The 20,633-nt window shown below is 43.7% G+C and overlaps 1 protein-coding gene across 5 annotated transcripts in view; it reads right to left on the bottom strand.

The window, feature by feature from the left end:
• The window catches only part of megf11 (multiple EGF-like-domains 11), a 60,146-nt gene that overhangs the window by 18,963 nt on the left and 20,550 nt on the right, over window positions 1–20,633 (bottom strand). For all 5 annotated transcript variants that reach the window (XM_040163452.2, XM_078083431.1, XM_078083434.1 and 2 more), the window contains exons 6-10: window positions 19,458–19,550; window positions 3,428–3,674; window positions 3,140–3,260; window positions 2,167–2,303; window positions 310–522 (exon numbers count right to left, since the gene is read on the bottom strand). In XM_040163452.2, the coding sequence (XP_040019386.2) occupies window positions 310–522; window positions 2,167–2,303; window positions 3,140–3,260; window positions 3,428–3,674; window positions 19,458–19,550 (811 nt within the window). The remainder of the gene's footprint in view (window positions 1–309; window positions 523–2,166; window positions 2,304–3,139; window positions 3,261–3,427; window positions 3,675–19,457; window positions 19,551–20,633) is intronic.

Raw genomic sequence — 20,633 nt, 5'->3', positions numbered from 1 at the left:
TTGTTTCGGATAGATCCCTCATCTCCCCTTTTTCTCCCTTTTCCTGTAATGACTTCTACTGTCGGTGCCCGACTCCAGCCGGAATCAGAGCATTAACATTGCATTAACTATGAATGAAGCAAAGGTCGCGATTAAAAGATAACTGGATGACATGGCTAAAAGGTGTCCGGACTTCAGAATGAGCGCTGGCTCAATGCTAAGATGGGTGGAGTCGGAGAAGTCTTTATTCATAAGGAGCTACATGAGGCCTGGCTTCAGGGCTCGGTCCGAGTGAAGATGTGTGCGGCCTGGCACCGAGGTCTCCCTTACCTCACCGTGTTGGTGGTATTACAGGGGCAGTACTTGTCACAGATGAGGCCGTAGAGGCCTGGAGGACAGAATCTCTCTTGGCAATTAGGGCCTTTGAATCCTGTTTCACACAGACAGGCTCCGTTGATGTGGTGACACTTTGCTCCATTCTGACACTCACACCTCTGGTTACACTGCGGACCAAAGGTGCCAACAGGACAGTCATCCTGGCACCTGGAGGGGAAAAATGGTCTTTTTTAAATTGGTGCAGATAACTTTTCTTTTACCACAGAGCAGTGACATGAAATTTAAATTTGAAAGCATCTCTGTACATAGAAAATATTAGAGCTGAAACAAGCATTTGATTCAACAACAATCTTGATTATACATTAATGATTGATTATACTCATTGTCTCTGTTTATCATCATCACCACCATCATCTTCATGCAGTTAACGTAATTAGATTGTAACTTCTTGGTCCAGTAAAACAAGTGATTTGTTCCTTTTCGTCACCTTGGTCTCTATGAAACTGTAACAAGCATTTTTTGGACATTCTTTACACTTAACCAAAATAAATAATTATTGTTGTTTCATCAATGAAAATCAGCAATAGAACTAATGATATTTATATTTAATATTTGTAATGGTGTTATTTTCCGTTTCATTATGCCACCAGTTCTGTTACTTCTGCACAATCGACTCAATTTTTCTGTTACTTCAGCAAAATGTGAGCACTGAATGCAATGATAAGTATTTTAAATTAGCCAATATTTTAAATATGAATAAAACATTTAAGCCACTAATGCAATATAGAAATATTAGATATATTATTATCTCCCATATTTCATGATCTAAAGATTTTAGATTTAGGGTTAGGGGTTAGGGGTATTTTGAAACTTTTTAATGAACCCAACTTGACTGACATCAAGTTCAATGAGCACATGGAAGCCTTAACAGCCGCCAGCAGCAGTCAGTATTCAGACAGTAGTATTCAGCAGTCAGGACGGTTCTGCAGGACCAGAGATCACGAGAACTGAAGTAGATTTATTAGAAAATTTATTTTATCCTCACTTAAATACATCTATACAATCTTGTTTGAGTATCAACCTGAAGGATCTAACAAAGCTAGCAATGGCTCAATTACATTACCAAATCGGCAAATTATGTTTAAATTGCTCCTGCTTTAGATATATCAGGGGCCAATGGCATTATTAAACTTGACAGGAAAAGGCGGGCCTAACACAATCTCAGATTAGTCCTGGCAGGTTAATTCACCTGCCACTGACAAAATGAATGAGGGCAATTTTTCAAAATAATAAAAGAAAGGTCTTGTCAAGGAAGTGTTTCCATCTAACAGACAATTGCTTTAGCTGAACTAATAAACCCAGGCTGCTCTGGGCTGCTCGGGCAGGTGTGGGGAACAAAAAAGATCTGTGGATTTCAATGAGACCTTAATATAAGCCCATTACTTATAATTAATGAGCAGAATCCAAAAGGCATGTAGCCCACGATGAGATCAATGAGCAGTCCGGGAGTGGAGGAGGATGAAGGCTGAAGACATGAAACCTTGATGGCCATCATGAAGTATAAGATTAATTAAACATAAACACCCATATTAAAAGCTTCCATTCTACCTTCAAATGGGGTAATGGGCTTTTATAAATGCTTATTTCTCTTGAGCTCATTCCAGCATTTCCATTCTCTTTTCAAGGAACAGCCATGTTTTTGCCTCATTTGACCGTCGACAAAGAGAATTCCCTCAACGAGTGACGGTCAGCGAAAAAAGACATTCACCAATTCCGATACATCTCGCCAGTTGTCCGACCGGTTTTCAAAGTTTGCAGAGAATACTTCTCAAAAGGCTTTTGTCTGTGTACCTGCGTCCGCTGAAGCCAGCGGCGCACCGGCACTGTCCCGTGACGTGGTCGCACAGTCCGCCGTTGCGACAGGAACAGTCCTTGCTGCAGTTGATGCCGTACTTGCCGAGGGGGCACGGCTGGGCACAAACCGAACCCTTTGAAAAAAAATACATGTGTACCGGAGCACAAAGTTAACGCAGTTTATCTTCCTCTGTGATGTAGAACTGACTTCTATGCAATGCTAGAACATTTTAGCGTTTACACCAGCATATTAATATTTCTGTTGTACTGGTTCAGACAAGTATCACAAGGAATTGATCTAATAGTAGATAGCAATGTGACCACAGAAATTGAATGTGTAACGACTCAGATATTTTAGCGTTATATCCGTCCCTATAAAAATCTTTATAGTCGTAAGTTGCTTCTGGTAATTTTGTTCTGTGTTGTACATCAATGAGCAGGAAACCAGCAAACTGGTTAAAAAAAAAAAAGGTGACGAATGAATTACCTCAACTTATCGGATATTTAATTGACTAGATTAGCCCAAAGCAGACATTCACATTATGATCTCCGCCCGGAGCGCTTGTGTGTGTGTGTGTGTGAGTACATCTTTCTGTCCACTGGTAATCTTGCATTCTGAGCGTACTGCATAATATTTAGTTTGCCCAGTTACGGCTGCGTGTTCACTGAACACTGACAGCACCGTTGCAGTGACTCACATTTGGTCAAAACACCTTTAATTGCACGTTTTATTCTGCCCCCACCTGACACCCCACCGCTTTGTCTCTCTCAGAATGAAGAGAATCCCGTGTTCTCATTTATAATTGAACACACCATATTGATCCTAAGCCTCATGTTCTCAGCACGTCGGTCTGTGGTGTAACAACTGCATTAGGTTCGTGTATAAAGGCTTTTTTAACAACCCCGTTTCCTCTCTCGGGGCTTTCTTCCTCACTTTCTTCCTCGTTGCACCTCTGCTCGTCTGACCTACCGTCCACCCGACGGGGCAGGAACAATCTCCAGTGATGTGGTGGCACATTCCTCCATTCTGACAGGGACAGCGGTGCTCACACTGAGACCCGTGGCTACCGGAGGGGCAGCGCTCGCCACAGCTGTTACCAACACAATTCAAGAATCAAACGTGTCAGACGCATCGCTTGCGGTCGCCTGTGGTTCTTTGTATTGACAAAGGACACTCAGACACACAACAAACGGCACATATTTTCAGGGACACCAAAGAGAAAGTTGCAACGGAATAAATACGTTTGCCGGTACTCACAAAGCTCCGGAGTAGCCCGGTGCACAGACGCACTCTCCGGTCTCGTGGTTGCAGGTGGCACCATTGAGACACTGGCAGGGTAGTTGGCACGCCTTGCCATAATAACCACGCTCACAGGGCTCCTCACATCGCCATCCCTGGTACCCGTCGGTGCAGACACACGCACCTGTGATGGGGTTACACTTAGCCCCGTTCTGGCACTGACACCGATTACTGCAATGGGGTCCCCAGTAGTCGCTCTCACAGCCTGCAAGCACACAGAGAAGTGGCAATCAGACGCGGTGGAGTAACAAAGCATCTGAAATTATACATCTTATTATCAAAGAAATAAATAAAAATCACAAATTAGTTCAATTCGATTTAATACTTCATTATGGATGTTTGTCAGCCCTCAGTGAATTACGTAATAGAGGGAAATTGCCGACGACGCTCCATGAGCTTGATATTTTTGACATTCATATCCAGCTTATGCCGAACTTTTTTTTTAGCTTAAAGTACCATCAAAAATGTATTTGAACAATTTATTAAGATAAGTACTTTATTCATATATCGATCAGCTAATTATTCCCACTCAGACTTGACCATATGATAAAGACTGTTATTGTCAGCACATCAAGAAGCCTTGTTGACGTGATACATTGTTGGTGATGCAACTGTAAACATTAATGCAGGCTCAATGTATTTAACTCAAATGGTACTTAAACTCTAAATTACCAACAAGTTAAATGATTAAACAGGTGCAAAACACAGTTCTGTCACTCAGACAATGGAGGCATTAAATGTGATTCTGATATAGTAAATGTCATAAGTATAAAACAGAAAGCCATTAACCACCACCTGAATTAATCTGCAAAAAGGGAAGCAAATGAGCGAGCTGCTCACACCGTCTGAGACGGAAGAGCAAAATATTAAGCAGGAAGGAGGAATTTTTAAATAGAACAGTTTGCTACTTAGATGTCTTTCAACACCTTTTTTGGGTGCGACTTGTCAAAAATGGGCCTCGGGAGAAAACCGCTTAGGGTTCAGTTAATAAGACACGTCTTGTGATAATAGTGTAGAAAGCTTCCATTTGATGGGAAAACACTTAGACGAGACAGTGTTCTTCCTTTGTGTCGACTAACACAAACACTAAGTCCCTAAACTCGTCGTCCCTCAGTGACAACGAAGAGCAGACTTAGTTTTTCCACCTGTAAAACTGGCACTCAAGAAAACTGGTGAAGTTACATAACCTAGAAACTTGGCGCAGACCAATGTCAGTAGCTCCAATACGAGGTGGTCCCTTCGAGCAGCAATTCCCACATTCATCAAGGAATGTTTCCCCTTTAGGAAAAACTCAATAAGACCCATAAACAGCACATAAAGTGGGTTCTCCACAGGTTAAAGAACAAACGGCACCGAGTCGGGGTAGTAGGCAGTCTCCTCTCTCTCCGCGGTGACTGTTCTTTCGAGGATGTGGTGGAGATAGAAGTGATTGGCACGGCCGTATGCCTCCCCACCACCGCCGGCGGCAGCGGCGGCGGTATTGCCTCACATAAAAGCCCAGCTTGAGATCCAGGCCAGCGCAGCAGCAAGGACGGGGATTATTCCACTATTGATTCTCACATCATGGCAGAATGTAAAGACACTATTCCCGCACCCCCGGTATGCTCGCTTTGCCAGAGATGTGACCAGCCACAGCGAGCGTTTAATGAACCCGGCTTCACGGTCGGCACTGAGGGTTGTTTTTTCCAGGTACACGGTCGCAAGATGATCAGCTTTTCCCCGATGCAGACAGGCCTGCCCCAAAGGGGGTCCTGAAACTCTGGGCCGGCGCAGTAATGCTTCTGTGGTCCGAGAGACGAGGGGCCACATTACAGGGCTCATATTGATTCCATCTAATCTGCTCCTGGCCTCCAGTCTGGCATGAATGAGCTCCCCGAAGGCTGAGCCGCTGCCACGCAAACGACCCTGGCACATTAAATGTGAGGTGTATGCGGGCGGCCCGGGGTAATGGATGAGCAGTTTAGCTGCAACTTGGGTTAGCAATCTATAAGCACTCATCAGAGGTGCCTCAGCTCAACAATGCTCCCTCAGCACAGTACAAAAACAGGCAGTGCTGTATAACTGAGGGCATCATCACATCCCGTTTCAGCTCCAAATCTTGACCACAGTAATAAAAAGGGGATTTAATACTCCTGTATGTACAACTCAAAATATCACGTCAGTAAAAAAATACCCAAAGGAGGCATAGAAAAAGGGAAATAAACAAAAATCTACCCAGTGCTTGATTTGCAGACTTTTCTGGTGCTTAAGAGCTCATCACGTGTTACCATTTGAAGTTTTAAACCTTCTTTAGCTCGCAGTTAGAGGCCTCAGCACATCAAGAGCAAAGCCCATTATCTCACTGTCTGTCTCCTACACTGAGGTTCTCAAACTTTACCCAGTCGTCTCTCACTTGCCCGCACTGACAGCATTTACCCGTGATTAAGGGGTCAGAGTTCATGATGAGAAGCGGGCAAAAAAGCGGAGAGAAACATCGGTAGAAAGTAAGCATGTGCCACGAAGGCGTCAGCTTCCAGAGTGAGGCTGGACTGTGTGAGGCGTTGAGGACCCCCCTGTGGGTTGCGGTGTGTAGGCGGTGAATCCCACACAAGTCTGGAACTAAAGAGGCTGCCCATTAGCTGGGCTTGCCTGGGTCAGTGAACCTAACGAGAGGACACATACACTCGTCATCCTGGACTCTCAGAGCTCCTAATGCATAACAGTCGGAATGCGGATCACCTCACGCGCGTGGAAAAGGTCCAGTCCCAAGGTGCCGGCTATAATCCCCTTGGCTGGAACAAAACAGATCACGTTGAAGGGTACCGGCAGATAGTAAACTTCTGAAGGTGATGTCCAAAGAACGGGCTGAGAGAGCCGTCGCGGCGGTGCCGCGCTTTGAAGTCTGCATAATCAGGGGCTGGCCGCAACAGGATTAAAACCAAACAGCTTTCTGCAGCTGACTGCATCCAGAAGTTCTCCTGAACTCGGCCTCTTCAGCTAAATGTTTGTCCCTGTTCTCTGCAAGGAGAGTCTGTGCCACCGAAAGCCTCTCAGAGCTCAGGGCCCGATTCAAGCTCTTTAAACATATCTGCCCACATTCAAATGGCAGCAGAGCTTTAGACTTCATTTATTCAGATGGATGCAAGTCAAAAGCAAACTTCGATGCGAGTCAAAAGGGAAGCGGTACAAACGCTGACCACTCAAGGCGGAGGGTGCAGACAGTCGCTTGCTGCTTTGCCAACTTTAACAAGGAAAACGACATTATTGTTATTGGAATATTTGGCACAGACTTCACTCGGCACTGTCTGAGTCACTCACTGTCACATAACTCTTATTAACACTCTTATTGACACTCGGTGAATAACTCAATTCACAAAAGACATTAGGAAGAAAATGCTCTGGCTCCGGAGAGCAGTGTTACTCCCCGCTCGCTCCTCAGCAGAGCTTGTGGCAAAAGCAAAGCAGCGTGACAAACTGTCTCGACAAATTTTCTGCATCATGAGAAGCGTGCACCTTCCGGGTTTCATATTGTCTCATTCCATGTACCATCAAGCTTTGCTCCTTTTCGTTTTGTTTTTCAACCGACACATCTGAATTTTACAATCACACTTCATGACCAGAATAAGCGCCTAAGTCCTTATTTCCAAACGTTAACGGAACAATTAAACAGTTCTGCCTATAATTTAGCTGACTCAACACGCTCAATGTGTAATGTTCTGTTCTTAAGTTAATATGAGCCCGTTTTAATGGGAGTTATTCAATAAAGGCCAGACTCAACATTCAGCTATTCATCCCAGCTCCGTGATTCGTTGACGCAGACGGATGGAGTGAAAAGACGAGCGGACTGGTACCGGGCTCTTCAGGGAAAGTGATGATCTGCGCTTAGTGAAAAATGTCTCTCAGCTTTGTGAAACTTAAACCGTGAAATCTGCCGATACGCTCCGAGACAAGCCCCACTGTCCCCTCCATGTTCTGCTGACACCCACCCATTATTTATTAGGCCTCAGAAAGCCCAGACACAACAAGTAAACCGTTTAGATAAATCCCTGTGAGCTTGACAAATGAATTCCTAAATATACAGAAGAAACTGACAATAGTCGTGGGGGCAGTTCTGCTGAATTGCAATAAGCGCGTTCTGCAGCTTTTGCTGTTTGGCATGTCGTTTGGCCTAATTCATCTTAGCTAAGCCCCGGTGTGTTGGCGTTCCCCTGGGATAAAAAGCAACACAGGACCAAACCCAGTTTGCAGCTTAGACCGTTTGAGACAATAATGCCCCGCCTGCTTCCTCCTGACACTACACGACGGCTCAATAAGAAGGAACAAGATCGGACTGTTGCCTATTTGAAATCACAAACTAGTGAGCGAATACCTATAAGACTAAACATTACTGATCACAAGGTTCAGCCCAGTTGTTTATCCCCAAGAGGATCTGATCATTTCTCAAAGTTCGATTCAGGACGTGAACCCGGATCAATAAGAGGCGTGCAGGTGCCAGCCGGCTCCTTTGCAGCACAGCGCAAACAGGGTTAACGGGGGGCCGGCGGTTGACAGGGGGGGGGGGCCAAGTGACCTCATGCTTAACGCAAAACCAGCACTTAAGGGCGGCGCTACTTAAAAGAGCAGCCTTGTCCACCTGTAACAAAACGCCCTGTGCTGAGCGGTGATGTTGTGAGGGACGCGTTTTGCCTCATTGCAGTAAACCAGTCACTTGTACAACAGAACCTGACACGGCTGAAAGCTTCTGGATCAGCAAATTGTTACACAGACCACTGCTTCTTTCAATTAATAGTTTACCCTTCACCCTGTCCAGCAGAAAGAACAAACTATCTGCTCTATTGCCACAGGACAACAACAAAAAAGCAATCAGAGCAGAGGTGGACATTTATCTACAGTACCTACGGTACAAAGTGACTGGAGTATAAAAAAAGCAGCGACTGGGCGGCATCTGTCATAACACATCACAGTGGCTTGGTCACGGGCAACGACGCAGCCGCTCCGAAACAACTACAACAACAACAACAACAACAACACGGTAAAACACACGCTTAGCATGCTTAATTTGCACACATTGATTCCTTATTCTGAATTATTAATTGTAATTAGGATGAAGTAGAATGTGCCATGGGGCAGCCGCGCTCGATGAGAAGGGAGAGCGGAGACGGATGGACGTTCACAGAATGCCAGTAGGGGCTTTTCCCATCAGCACCACGAGAAAGTCAAAGAATCATCCAGGCAGTATTTCCTGAATGTTTGTTGATGTAAACAATTCAGATTGTCAGCACATAAGAACCATCTTAGTGCTGCATTTAAGTACAGTTTGGAGCTAGTATTTACATTTTATATGTCTATATATTTCTACTTATTAGAGCCAAAGATTGCATTTAACGACATAAGATTTACTTCTAACTTTAAGATTGAGATGATACACACAAAACATATCAGTAAATATGTCATGATGCATTGTCATAGATAGAAGTAGGTTTCATCCACCGTAACATTAAAGAAGCCTTCTGCTTAGGCTATAAAAGAAAATAGGAAGGATTATAACCCAATAATATCTGCACAGTGACTTTTACTAAAATGGAGCTTAAGCGGTAGTTTTAGAAGGAATGTAGAGACTCTTCAGCTGGTCTCTCAGAATTATCCAATCAGCAGAGGTTGGCTGCGCCCAGGTGTATGCGACCAACAGAGGCGGTGCTGTGGCTCTAAACCAATCACAGAGTTGCTGTCAAACCTTTTTCAAGGGGTTCTCTCTGTGTTGCTGTCAGGTGTCATTTCAGTGCGAAACCGGATGCGACCCTCCTCCACCCATCAGGCGCCTCCAGCAGCTATCAGGCATTCTTCACTCCTCTCTTCTTCACCACCACCAGTGTCTGGACTCCAGGGGGGATTCTGCCAAGCAGAACTTAGCATCACGGCCCCTTGATTATGCCGGTTTAGGATGGAGTCCAATCGTCAAAGATTCCGTGCTATTTTACATTTGTAATAAATGGCAGAAAACTCTGGATCTAGATTTAATGTTAATATGGTACACTAAGAATTTAACATTAATGGCATCAATTATCTATCTACATGCCAGGCTGCTGAACTGAACATAACGGGCGATAAAAGCCGTATAGATATTCATACGCGGACACCTGCAGCCTACAGCTGTCAAGCTCTTCAGAGTAGCACCCTGCACGCCGTATTCCACACACCACCACAGCCCGGAGTGTGATATGTCATTTTAAAATAATAACTTGATCATTTTCTTTCTTCTAGAATTGAAATGTCAATGAACTGTAGGTTACTTTCACAACCAAATCACCAACGTGCAGTGTTATTTTTTGTGGCTAAACGCTGAAAACCTAATTGAATTAATAATACAGAAAACGTCAAACAGAAGATAGGATATAAGATTACAGCAAGAATAGATTCCAAAAACGAGTAGCACTGCATGACGTTCTTTACCTGAAATGTATCTCTCTGTTAAGTATGAAGTTCTTTCCAAACTTCATTCTCAAAACATCAAACAATCCGTTATATTGTACTTGACTGAAGTACTCCAATAAAATAAATGAATTCACAGGTGAGTACCAGTGTGCTCAGCACATATTTCACTGCCATTTTTTGTTTCTTTCTCTGATGCTCCAAGCAACCTCCAGTGCAGAAGTGAAGCCCGAAAGCTGCAGGTCCTCAAATGGCCCCTCAAGGCATTATCCTGTGCACAGAGGAAGAGTACCTTTAGGTTTACAGGACTCCGTATTTTCAAAGGGTAGTGGTGTAAATAATTAGGGTGTCTTCCATCCGTCCATTGCATTTGCCGAATGACCATTGGTTGACCCCCCCCTCCCTGATAATTGTTTGCTCAAACAAGCGTTTTTACGTGTCTAACATGTCACAGTGTGTGGATTCATCCCCCACTTTAAACACAAACATGATTCAGTTTAAAAACGGACAATATTTGTGCCTATTCACCTACCAAATTAATCCCGACCGTACAGAAACACAAACCAACTCAAGGATAATTGCTTTTTAATGATCTCACATTATGCAAATGCTCATCATGAGACCATAAATCTTTGAGGGAGTTTCTACCAACCTAATCAGACATCGTTAGATTTTACTTTTACCCAAATACTGTGCATTTAAATTATCTGAAAAATATCTTTTAAAAGAAGGTCTAAAATACCAGAGATGTATAATTTCCAGTTAGGATCAACTGGATTGATATTTGTATAACATTGTGGTAGAGGGGAGTTTTCAATAGACGCCTAAGTTAAGGCTCCGTGAAATGTTTAAAGATCTGAAAAAGAGAATTTTGAAAAACACATCACCCAGTAATGTTCAATCGGGTACCAAGATCAGCGGCAGTGGATGGATGACTATGAAAGGCCCGAAACGGGAAAACATCTCTAGCCTTTGATTAACAGAAAAAAACTGTAGATTTCAGGCTTTTTCCTTTATACCACCATCTTTCCAGGATAATACGCACCCCAAAAATCTCAAATGAACCGCTGGCTCTGAAAGCAGTGTTGTTCTTTCAGTCTGTGAAACTCGCTGAGGTCCATGAATTATTCTCCCCGATTCTCAAAGTCAAAGTGAAGGGAAAAGTATACAACAGCAACTTAGGCAGTACTGTGTGTGTGTTTGTGTGTGTGTGTGTGTGTGTGTGTGTGTGTGTGTGTGTGTGTGTGTGTGTGTGTGTGTGTGTGACAGAAAGAGAAAGGGGGGGGGGGGGGATACCAACATTAAAGAGGCTGCTAAGAAATGAATCAAGCCATCTGGGAAGAGCAGGAGGTTCCAGCACCTGTCAGCATGGGGCATAAATCCTAAATCTCAGTCCACATGACGTTCACTATGAGTGACGGTAAAGAGTTTAAAATATTTAAAACAAGGGCAACAAAAGATTTAATCACTAATCATTTTTGATTGAATTGAAGTTTTTTCGAGTTTGAGGGCAGACAGAGGACATCAGACAGAACGTTCCTATAGGAAACCCTCTTTCAGGTCCCAGCAAGGACCGGTGATATTGATCCATGGACCTTAACTCTGTTGTGTTTGTCCGTTGGCTGAGGGTGATTTTGTCATTCACAAGTACGCCTTCGCTTGGAGAAGAAGTGACTCCTAGAATTATAATACTAGATAATGTTTAAAGCGTGAAGCTCAGACAATCACATGGTGTTTCTTTGCAAATCTAATTTCTCATGGGGGCACTCGTCACTTTGAGAATGCAGGCGCCTGAACCAGTAAGTCAGCGTTTTCTGTCTTTTATCCATCTTAATTCAAATGATGCGTCTTAATGAAGTTGACGCTATGGTGAACTCCTATAGGTCTTCCTTTCCTGCTCAGACGTGGAGACATGGAGACACAGGCTCGGCGCTATTATGCAAAAAGACAAATTCAGTTGCATTGACCTTGTTCTTTGTTGGGTGTATTTTGTTTTTTTCAACTCATTTTGGATCACTTTCTGTATAACACAGATTGCCTCCTCATGAATGCATTCTTGTGTCTGGAAATGATTACATTTCCTCTAGAATTTCCTTTAATCCTTATCACCCAGATGCCCTTTTGTCGTGCGTTTGAATCCCAAGGTGCATCTCTTTGTTCCACTTAGCGCACAGGCTACGCGATAGAGTCTCTTTGCGTTTTGTCCTTTTCCCTTTTTTCTTTGTGGAAGAAGCCAACAATTTAATTGAATTTCTTGGCTTTTAATGTCTCCATTAGGCTAATCAGAGAACAGGAGAGTAGATTTGTTAATCTCGTCCTTGGTAGAATTAGCAGAGGGTATTTGTGAAGATGTTAGTGCTTTGAGAAAAACTGTAACCTGAGTTTTTACTGATCAACTAGTCATTGGTGTTTTTTTACATTATATACGGTGGCGGTCGTCAGCGACAGAAGCCGCTCTGGTGACAAAAGGCTGTAAACTCACTCCAAAGATACGCTCGACTGCCGTGATTTCACAGACCAAAGCAATGCATTTGATGCAAAACAATACCAGAGTGGGCCAATACATTTTGTATGAGTTGACCCAGCTTCCTATTCTTTTTCTCCTTTGTGACTGTATAATAATAAAATACTCTCGCTGGCTGATTCATCGGTCACAGACGGCGGCGAGAGACGGTCGTCATTAAAGTAAGGTGCAGGACTTCTGCTATCTCGCACAAACAACATGCAATATAACCTTCTGGGAGCGTGGCACGACTGCAGGCGAGGCAGAACACAGTGGAATGCAAAATACAACCCCAAATACCCCAGGGCCCGGAGGCAAATTTGATTAAAAGTTTGTTTTTCTTCACTCTCAACAAACCGAGGAGCTCGTCGATGCGGCACTGACAGTTAATTGGACTTGGCAGGGCCACGAGTTCATTCGTCAGCATTGTGTGGGGCTTGCCTAGGAGGAGCAGGACAATCGATGTCCCTCAGGACGGCCTGTAATCACTGCAACACTCCAATGAAGTCCAGGGTTAAACATCAGGAGATTGCAGGTGCACCAGAGGATCTGAGAAAGACTGCTAATATGCTCCCACTCCCAAAGCAAACGAAGGACACTTCAACAAAGCTCCCAAAGGGCAGGCGGGATACCCAAGAACGGAGTTACACCTCAAGCTGTTATTCTGACCGAAATGATCGTAAACCCGAGGTCCTGAGAGACGAGACGGGTGTTTATCACACACACCTTGCAGGAGAAATACTGCAAAAAATGGACTTTTTAAGACTTTACTCTAGATCAGTGGATCAGAAAGGAGTCATTTCATCCGTTTACGTCTTTCAAGTGATTCCCTACTCTTTGTTCCTTTCTTCAAGGCGTCTAGCCATTAAAGATGTATTTTAAACAGCAACAACAAAAGGATGATGTGGGCACTACAGGCAGACCTTGTTATTTTCTAGCTGGTCAAAAGGGTCCAAAATTTGTGGTTTCCAACCTCACGGTCGGGATTACCGGATTCCAGGTAATCATCTCAAAGCTCCAGAAGCTGTGAGATGATTACTAAAGGTAGGAAAGAAATTATGAAAGTGAATATCTCAGTAGCAGTTTACGTCTTCATGACTGACAACTTCAAAAGAAAACACTTTTTTAAGGGTTTTCCAATTTTCTTTTGTACTGACTCAGTTTAAATGGAATACAGGAATGTATTCAAGGACTGAACGTAAAACATTTGGTACCGCTGGGAAGACTTCACCATCATTTGCATCCGTCGCCTGTAAATATCTCTACCAAACACCGAAATGTGAAAAAGATAATAGAATGCTATTTAAAAATATAATGAAAATACTGGGAAGGTATTTAATCATTGCAAACAAACTTCATAAACACGGCAATAGACCAAAAAATCAGGTGTGACTTCTAGACTGTGAAATGAGCCTAAAACAGCTTTTATCCTCATTGGTATTCAGGACATATCTTATCTCTTTAAACTGTTATCATAGCATTCCAGCTATTTTAGACACCCTGACCTTTTCTTAAGGACATGAGATAAGGCTTTTTAATGTCCTTATTAAATCAAGCCATCTATGCAGACTCTTAGGTAGTGTCTTCTCTCTCGTACGGACTAACAAGCATCCCGGTGATAATGACCAGTGGGACTGGATGCTGGTTCTTTTCTGTTCAAAATGGTCCTATCATCCTAACCCTCGCCACCGTGTGCAGTTATATTCATCGGCTTTTTGGGTTCAGGTTATAGAAAAGGTGCACTCACAGACTGAAACACACAGACACACACACACACACACCTACACACACAAACATTTTCGGCATCCTCCCAAAGGTAATGGAGCAGTGAGCTCTTGGGGAACAATAAATCCTGCTTAATGGGATGGTACAAAAAAATCTTCAGAGCCGGGCAAAGTCAATCTGAATACTGGGCCAATGAGCCTTACATGGTGAGAAAATGTTAAAAAGACATGTATGCATGTGTGCGTGATGCTAATGTGAAACCTCTTCAAATGATTGGAGTTGTCGCTTTCACAGAGACGGCGATTTGTGTCTCTGTGTGTCCGTGTGTGTGTGTGTGTGTGTGCGTGTGTGTTCAGCATTAAAGAAGGCTGTGAGCTCCAAAGTGTGGGCCACAATTCATTTGATGGGCTCACCGTCAGTCAGCTGAAGTGATTTGCACCACACATAAGTCAGATGAGCAACATGAGAGTCACATCTTTAAAGATCACAGCCTCAGCATCCGCACAGTTCAGTTGGATGCATTTAACCGCCACCATCAGTATTTCTTTCATTATAAAACTCTTTTAGACTCTATATAATGCATTATTTGTATCCAGCGTGCAGTCTTCTTCACTTTTTGCACCAGCAGGATGTGGTTGCATGCGTGTATTGATTGTATGTAAAGATGGACAACGCGAAACGTCTCGATTGACCTCTGCTGGCCGGACGCAGCAAAAGGTCATAAAACGTGCAGTAAAAAAAAACGTCTTTCTAGTCAAACAGCCACCGCAGCATCAAAATCAGTTTAGTACAGTAGCTACGTGGCTCTCATGCCAACCACTACTGCAAAGAATCAGCCTCAATAAGGCTTGATTGTAAATCTGGGTATGACAATATTTGATAGATATGCAAACATGGAGAAAATCAGTGTTTTAGTGTTTGTAGAGCCGTATTTATGCAGTTTGTAATCAATGGAAGATATCTGATTCCATTTAACGAGTGTAAACACTAGTGTATTTTTAAGGAGATCCCAGTCATTGTTATTAAAGCATTTTTAGTTCCGTTGGTTATGTAGCAATTACATTCCAATGCATTTCTGCAGTGAAACCCATTTTTATTTAGTCATGCATGAAGCTGCGTCCAGACAATCGGTTGCCCTGTCCAAAAAAAGAGAAAAAGATCCTCCATTTGAAAAAGGTCAGTCCCGTGAGAGGGCCTGCGTGCTATCACAGGAGGGCTCTGGCAAAAAAGATTAAGCCCGGCTGAACTTTTGCAAACTGCAGTTTGACAGATCATTGCACAGCGATCGAAACACATGCAAGCACGTGTTCCTGCTATAACTGTATTTCTACTGTTTCTAAGTCTGAATTGTTTGTGCCTTACCGTGAAACACACTGCCATGATATCTTGAAGTCGTTTCTGTTCAGAGTTGTGACGTCCGAGAAGCCTTTTGTATTGTTTTGTATCCAAGTGTCTCACCAGTAACACACAACCTAAGCAGACCCAATTAATGCATGTGTGTGTTTCGGGACTAAAGATTTACACTAATAAACATGTAATAAACTGGTTTGGTTTGGGTTTTTTTTTTTTTTAACTGGTAGAACCAACTTCAGTTCATCAGTACGATCAAGCGCCAAAGAAATGAGGTGATATTGAGAGTAGAATGAGCCCGTGCAAACTGACTGCAGCAATAACAAAGCTCCGTCGGCACAGAAGGGCTTCATGGATGAACACTCACACACACGCGTACAAGTGACTGCGTTCCACTCGGCACTATAGATCGGCCCGTCTTCTGTCCCCGCAAGAAATACGGTTTGCTGGGTGCTCTGATCTATTAGAATGAATGAGGCAGGCTGCGCCGACTGTTACAGGCAACAAGGAACCTTCTGAATGAATGTTAGAATATTTATAGCTCCCCGTTAACATGGTGGTGTAATGAGGAATTCAATTGATTCAGACTCCTCTTTTTAGTTGGTGTGGAGATTTGTTGTTTGCAGTTTTTTTGTTGTTCTCAAACGATCCCAATGGTTAAATAAAAGGGACTTGTTGCTTTTCTCCACATTCGATGGCACATACGTACATAGAGGGGGAAGGAGGGGGAGGGATGTAAATCTGTGTGTGCGTCTCTGTAACGTTGAATGTAATTCACAGTCTTTTGGTCTTTGACAGCGATGCATGTCAATGTCCTGCTGCTGCAGGATTGGAGAAGAACCATCTGGCTCAGATGCACTTCTGATAATAACGTGTAAATTCTGCCGACGGATGCCAGAGGGAGGCCTCTCAAGTGTGTCTTTGCAGCCAAAATGAAGTTTACTTGCACAGTTTTGGTGTGCGTAGTCTTTCATATCGTGTCCCCGCTGGTCGGAGAAATTTCATCTGCAAATGAATAAGGTAATGAAGCCTACTTCGATATCTAATGAAACCAATAACAGATTTAAAGCCTTAATAATGAATACTCCCACTGTTGTAGTTTACAATAGACATGAAATAAGGAGCAGTAGTAGCCCCTTCTGTCGCGTGAGATCTCCCATAAATAAGTATTTATAGGCCACATTCATCAATTAACCATGTGTAAGGCACCAGCAGCAGTGGCTGCCTTATCGTTTGAATACATTAGGGAGGAATATGTTACCTCATGGACCACGGCTGATCCACCACATTAGTTTTGACTGTGGAGTGTGATAGATTTCTTTCTCAAACAGAAAAGATGCTTTTCGGTTAACAAAGCTAAACTCCTTGGAGTTATTAGACACTTATTGTTTTTTTTTAATCTCTGCATAATTGTGTCAACATTTCCACCGCAACGAGAAAAAAAGCCGAATCCAAGAGGGAAACACTGAAAACTCTGAACTCAGAGAGAAGAAAGAAACTCATATTGTTTTCATTCAATGAACTCATAATATTCTTCAAAGTTTTGATATCCCATTTCATCTCATATTGCTTTCTTCTTTTTACAGCAACATACTGTATTTTTTGCAGACTACACCCAATAGTATAACTACTTTTGCAATCTCTAGAACTATACTTCAGTGAACTCAAATGACTAAAGACATACTGTTCGGTCCCATAAGCCGAGCTCCATCTATATAAATTGCCTTCGCAAAAATGGCTGCTGTTGAGATCTTTTTTCTTTTTTTAACATGGCGAAAAACGTATCGACGACCACGTTGTTTTTGAAGACAAACCCGACTGACAAAACAAAGCACACACAGTGGCACAAAAAGGACAGTTCATTTCAACATGATATAAACAGCACGGCAAGCACAGCAGAGAGAAGCAGACAATGCAAACGTTAACCGGTACATGACACCGCGCCGCTTTGATGCCCCGAGCGCTTTAAGGAAGCAAATAAAAAAAGATCAATTCAACGCCATGTGCTTAGAGAAACATGTTGAAGACCACGTTCCACAAACACAACACCCCGGCATTAGAGGAATCCCACTAACCAACAACAATGAATCATTCATGACTCTACTGGGAAAACACAACCTCAACTCGGAATGCTCAAATCCGCGCGCGATAGATGTAGAACCAGATAACATTTGCAAACAACAGGCAGCTTCAAACGTCGCGTTTTGCTGTTTTATCTCCTAGTGTGTCCTTGACGAGAGCCTAAGACACCGCGGGGCTCCAGGCGGGTCACAGGGCAGGCCCGGTCTCAGCGGCGGTGTTTAACGGCTACAGCGGGCGGACACCAGCAGGTGGAAAACCCTCTGCAGCCTTCGCTGCCGCACTCAGCACAGCCTATACCATCCCAGCCTTTTCGCCTTCTCTCTTCCGGCCTCAAACAGTCCCACTCTTTATTTTCACCACTTGACCCATATTCAAAAAGTGCTTCCTGGTGGGCGCTGCTCAAGAAACAAGGTCCAAGCCTTTGATGCGGCTCCAGATCACTGGCTTCACGCCGCTCAGCATCCCACGGCTTCTCTTTATCTCCTGGGATTCACACTTTTACATACACATCACGTGAGCAGCTCATTTTGCCTTCTCACCAGCCCTGGAATCAGGGGATTGATTTTTATGTGAGCCTAAATACCTCAACTCAAACATAATAGCGGTAAAATGAACAGCAAATAAAGCATGGCATTGATAGTGTTGGAACTGAATAAAAGTTATAAGTGTGCTTTTTAGCCCAGCCGACCAATATATTGTGCACGAGTCCGCTAACACAAGGACTACTGATGTTCACATCGGCTACCTGAGCTGGCTGGAAGAAAAGTTTACCGTGAAAGACAAAAAAAAAAAAATCCATGCTGAACAATTTACATGAAGGAAAAAGAGGGCAGATTTAATTTAAAAATTGGCACACATTCCTTATTTCTACAGATGAAAGCTCGTAAATGAGAAAGCCTGGAATCATGCCTGATATGGAAATCTAAAGTTATGAATAATGCCTCTGTCTCAATCATCAAGTCTGTTTTAATAAGGTGGATTAGCCCAGCACCTGCAGGCTTGAAGGCACACACGGCTGCACTCCTAACCAAGCAAGAGTGGGAGAAGAGTCCCCGGGGGCCCTGAACCTCACATGCCCACCGTTGGACCCTCACCAGTCTGTAGGAGTGAGAAGCAGCAGCTCAGCTCAGACTCGTCATTCATGCCGATGAATCCGCCGCCAACGGGCTGATTTACACACAGTTGCTAATCAGGGAATGGCTCTCCTGCTAATGAAAATCTGTACAATAACAGTGATGATATGATTTTGGCCGCCATTATTCATTCATACATATGCAATGGGCGATAACAGTTAAATGCAAATGGGAGATGAAGTTACGAATTTTAGGTCAAAAATGTTGACTGGGTCACTGCCCTCCTGTATGCACATGCACTGTTTCTCTGCAGGCATAAATATCATAAAAGGAGTAAATCAATGACTTCCGCCTCTCCGGTCGCAATGACTCATTTCTAGCATTTAGCTGATTGCACGATGGATTTGCCTCCACCCTCCCTTAGCAGAGCAGCTGGGGGAGCTCTGGGAGCTGGAAGGAAACCCCAGTAAACAGAAAGGCCAGCGCAACGGTTTGTTTCAGCTTGGCATCGATCCACGGTTCCAAGTCACAGGCACCGGTCTAATCATGATTAAGACCGTAACAGAGAGCTCGGTAGAAACAGGGGGATGCAACCATCCATCCGTCCGCTATATTCATCAAGCAAATCACTTCCACTTCCAGCAAATGAAAATGAATTCATTGTGACTTACCTGTTCCATTGGCTGTGTTTGCTAAGAAGAGAGCAGCTTTGAGATAGACGCACATCGAGGCGAAAACAGTTGAAGGGTTCACTATGAATTCTTATGGAATAACTGGCTGTGAACGCCATTTGGAAAGAAATGAGTCCAAGTGACTAATGGGGAGTTTGGGAGTAAAGTGCACTCACCACTAGAGCAGTCCAGTCCGCCCCATCCGGGCTCACACAGGCAGGTATCAGGAGACACACAGCGACCATGGACGCACTCCTCTGTACAAAGAGCTGGGACACACAAAGACAACAGACACCAGTGTGTAATTGAGTTAAAACACACACACACGCATGCAGAGTGTAAAACATCATTAAATCGCCAGTAAACAGCATAATGAAAACCACCAAGATAACAGCGGAAAGAAAATGGCCCATAAAATTGAACACTCAATATCGCCCTAATACCATCAGGGGACTAAATCTTAGCCATGACGCTCATATTCAACATCCATCTGTACCACTTGACACTGGGCCCAATGATTTCTTAGTAGATTGAGTCCTTGGTTAACGTCTCTGTTTATCACATAGCTTTACTTCCCACAATGAGCTGTTATCAGAAGGCTGAGCCATAAAAGAACAAGCTATAAATCCCCTCTAATTTGATCAGCCGCTGCTTTGTCATACGGTGATGCCTTAAAGTAGCAGGTCCAGGTACCTCGGTGTTTACCGAGTGTGCAGTTTTCTTGATCATTCACATCGACCAACAGGGCCCCCGATTGATTGGGTCGCCATTAGTATTCCTGGGAGCGTATTCACAAGAGTTGCTTTGGTTCAGCTGGATAATACGGTGCCCTACATGGAGGTTTTTTTTGTTTTGTTTTGCCACAGTGCCAGGTTTTGTATGTAAGCAGAGAAGAAGTATCCAAAAAAAAAAAAATGGGCACTTAGTATGAATACATCTGTGGCGGCCAAGGTCATCTGGCCAGCGGGGTTGAGACACACAAGCTCTTGACAGTCAGGCCAAAACAACGAGAGAGTAACCCCGACTGATGGGAATCAGCAGCCCGCTAACACAGCCTGTGGGGGGATGATACACAATCCAAGGGCAGAAGAACAGTCAGACCGTGGCCTTAACTGATCAGCACTGATCACACGCTTTATCCAAGCCATGCTTCTGTTGTAGCTTCTTGCCCTTTTAAAAATGAAAGGCGGGCAGGAGAGCAGCGTCTTTCATCGTACGCCCTGAGGCACTTTCGCCATTTCTGTGTGCAACACTATGGCGCTCATCCTGCAGGCAAAGGGGTCAGTAGAGAGCTGGCGGCAGGCCCCAACACTGCAACTATAGATTATCACTCAATCAGGTTTCGATTAAGA

The sequence above is a fragment of the Gasterosteus aculeatus genome, chromosome X (assembly GCF_964276395.1).
Source record: "Gasterosteus aculeatus chromosome X, fGasAcu3.hap1.1, whole genome shotgun sequence".
Lineage (NCBI taxonomy): Eukaryota > Metazoa > Chordata > Actinopteri > Perciformes > Gasterosteidae > Gasterosteus > Gasterosteus aculeatus.
This window is presented reverse-complemented; position numbering and strand designations above follow the sequence as displayed.